Here is a 2204-nt window from a genome sequence, read left to right as displayed (position 1 = left end):
TTTACAATTCTCAAAAACAAAGCTTGAAAGAATGTAATACCGTCATCTTAAAATATGGTGGGATGTTTTAAAGGACTGATATCCAGCTAAGACATTTCCACTTTTATGCTAATGGTCCAAGAGTGCTTTTTGTATCACCAAGAAATGTAAAAAAATTTAAAAACGAATGATAGTCCTCACAACTGTTAAGTATTCTCAGGGTCATTGAGGTGTCAGACTACCATGCTTGCAGTACTGGATGTATAAAAGTGTGAACAACACAGCAGGAGACTTGCTGTAAATCAGGAACTAGATTAGATGCCCGTTAGAGTGAGTATTGGTACACCAGTCATTTGATGCACGTTACCTTTTATTCTGGATTAAGTTTATCCCTTCCTTTATGACCCACTCCTTTATCTACATCTGTGGGCTGTTTGCATCCATTTGCTCTCACTGTGGTACGCTGGTATTGTTATTGTTATTCACCATTAACCTTCCAGTTTAATTAGAGATCAGGGAAACAGCTGGGGTCCTCCTTGTAATCATCAGGAATAGTGAAGATGGATTCATCAAATTTATCGTAACGGAACTCCTGAAAAGTCACAGTGGCTGTGATGGTGGGAAATACAGAAATATCTAATTTTACAGGAAAGCCTGGTGGAAGCTTCATTTGAACAAATTCTCTAAGTTTGTTAAAGTGCTTGAAGGGTGCAATTACTTCTAAAGCATTCAATAATGATTCAATTCCTAAGGAGAATTCCTGGCTCATAGCTATTGTGGCTTTAAAGGTCTTCTTGCTTTCTTTGCAGACCAGCTCTCTACCCAGATGAGGAGCCTTTCCATTTTCAGCAGATATGTACTCTTCCCATGTAATTGTATTGGGTGATGGTGGAGTTAGTGACTGCCGTCTGACAGGCTCAAAATTTTGTTCCATTAAGTTGCCACCTTTACTCAGGCTCTCCATGATAGCTTTATTTCGAAGAATATCCTCTTCACTGAGATGTTCTCTTCTTTTTCTTAATTCTAATACAAGTCCATTAACTAGGTAGAAATCTGCCGAAAAGTTTCCTACTCTTCCTGTTTTGTCTTCTCGAAAAAGCCATCCTGTTTGGGCACGCGTGAAGGTAATTGATTTGGTTGATAATGTTGCTGAGTAAATATCACTGCTCATCAGAATGTCAACCTCTTCCTCTGTTTCCATCTCCGATTCCTCGTGATGTATTCGCCAGTAAACTTTTTGTTCATTGTCTAAAACTACAAAAGATTCAGAGGGTGCTGCATCACCATTAAAAATGAAGCTTAAATTCCCTTGTTGGCACTTCATGTCTGTAAAGTCTATGAGAGTTGTGTCCAGCCTGATATTTATACCTTGTTTGTGTATTTTACAAGCATCAGAAGGCAGAATTCGGGAAAGTAAAGGCACCGAACTTTGAAAATCCCAGTGAAGCTCTAGATAGAAGTCACCTAGCTCTTTCAGGGCTTTTAATAACCAAGGTCGCTTTTCTTCAACACTTTCCCTGAACTGCTGTTTAAGCTTCCTTAGGAGTGCTGTAATCATTTGTCTGTCTCCGTAGCTGATGGCTTCTGCAAGAGGGCTCCATCCCTGAGCATTTTCCACATTTACTGGAGCATTATGGGCTAAAAGCAAGTGGGCACATTCTTTATGCCCCAACATCACAGCAAGATGCAGAGGAGTGTTTCCGTGGCTGTCCTTCTGGCCGATGTCCTGCGTGCGGATGAGGGCCGAGAGACGCCGCACGTCGCCCTTGAAGACGGATTCGTGCACCGGGAAGTGCGCGGGGCCCCTGCCTCCGCCGGGCGCCGCCGCGGCCGCCTCCTCATCGCCGGGCCCCAGCATCCCGCCGCCCGCCTTGCAGGGCCGGTGCTCGCGGCGCACCGAGCGCAGCTTCTCGCTGGTCATGGACGGCCGGCGGGGAGCCGTTGGCAGCCGTTCGGAATCGCTCCCTCCTTTAGATGAGGAAAAGGCGGAGGTGCTTAATGCCTTCTTTGCCTCAGTCTTTAGCGGCAAAACCGGTTGCTCTCTGGATACCCAGTACCCAGAACTGGTGGAAGGGGACGGGGAGCAGGATGTGGCCCTCACCATCCACGAAGAACTGGTTGGTGACCTGCTATGGCACTTGGATGTGCACAAATCGATGGGGCCGGATGGGATCCACCCAAGGGTACTGAGAGAACTGGCAGAGGAGCTGGCCAAGCCCCTATCC

General features: G+C 45.8%; 1 protein-coding gene across 1 annotated transcript; it reads right to left on the bottom strand.

Moving 5' to 3' along the window:
• LOC137849739 (ankyrin repeat domain-containing protein 13C-like) lies at window positions 1-1939 on the bottom strand. Its single transcript, XM_068669665.1, has one exon. The coding sequence runs from the start codon at window positions 1898-1900 to the stop codon at window positions 485-487; it is 1416 nt and encodes a 471-aa protein (XP_068525766.1). The 5' UTR covers window positions 1901-1939; the 3' UTR covers window positions 1-484.
• Between the last annotated feature and the right edge of the window lie 265 nt (window positions 1940-2204).

Source organism: Anas acuta, chromosome 1 (assembly GCF_963932015.1).
Source record: "Anas acuta chromosome 1, bAnaAcu1.1, whole genome shotgun sequence".
Lineage (NCBI taxonomy): Eukaryota > Metazoa > Chordata > Aves > Anseriformes > Anatidae > Anas > Anas acuta.
This window is presented reverse-complemented; position numbering and strand designations above follow the sequence as displayed.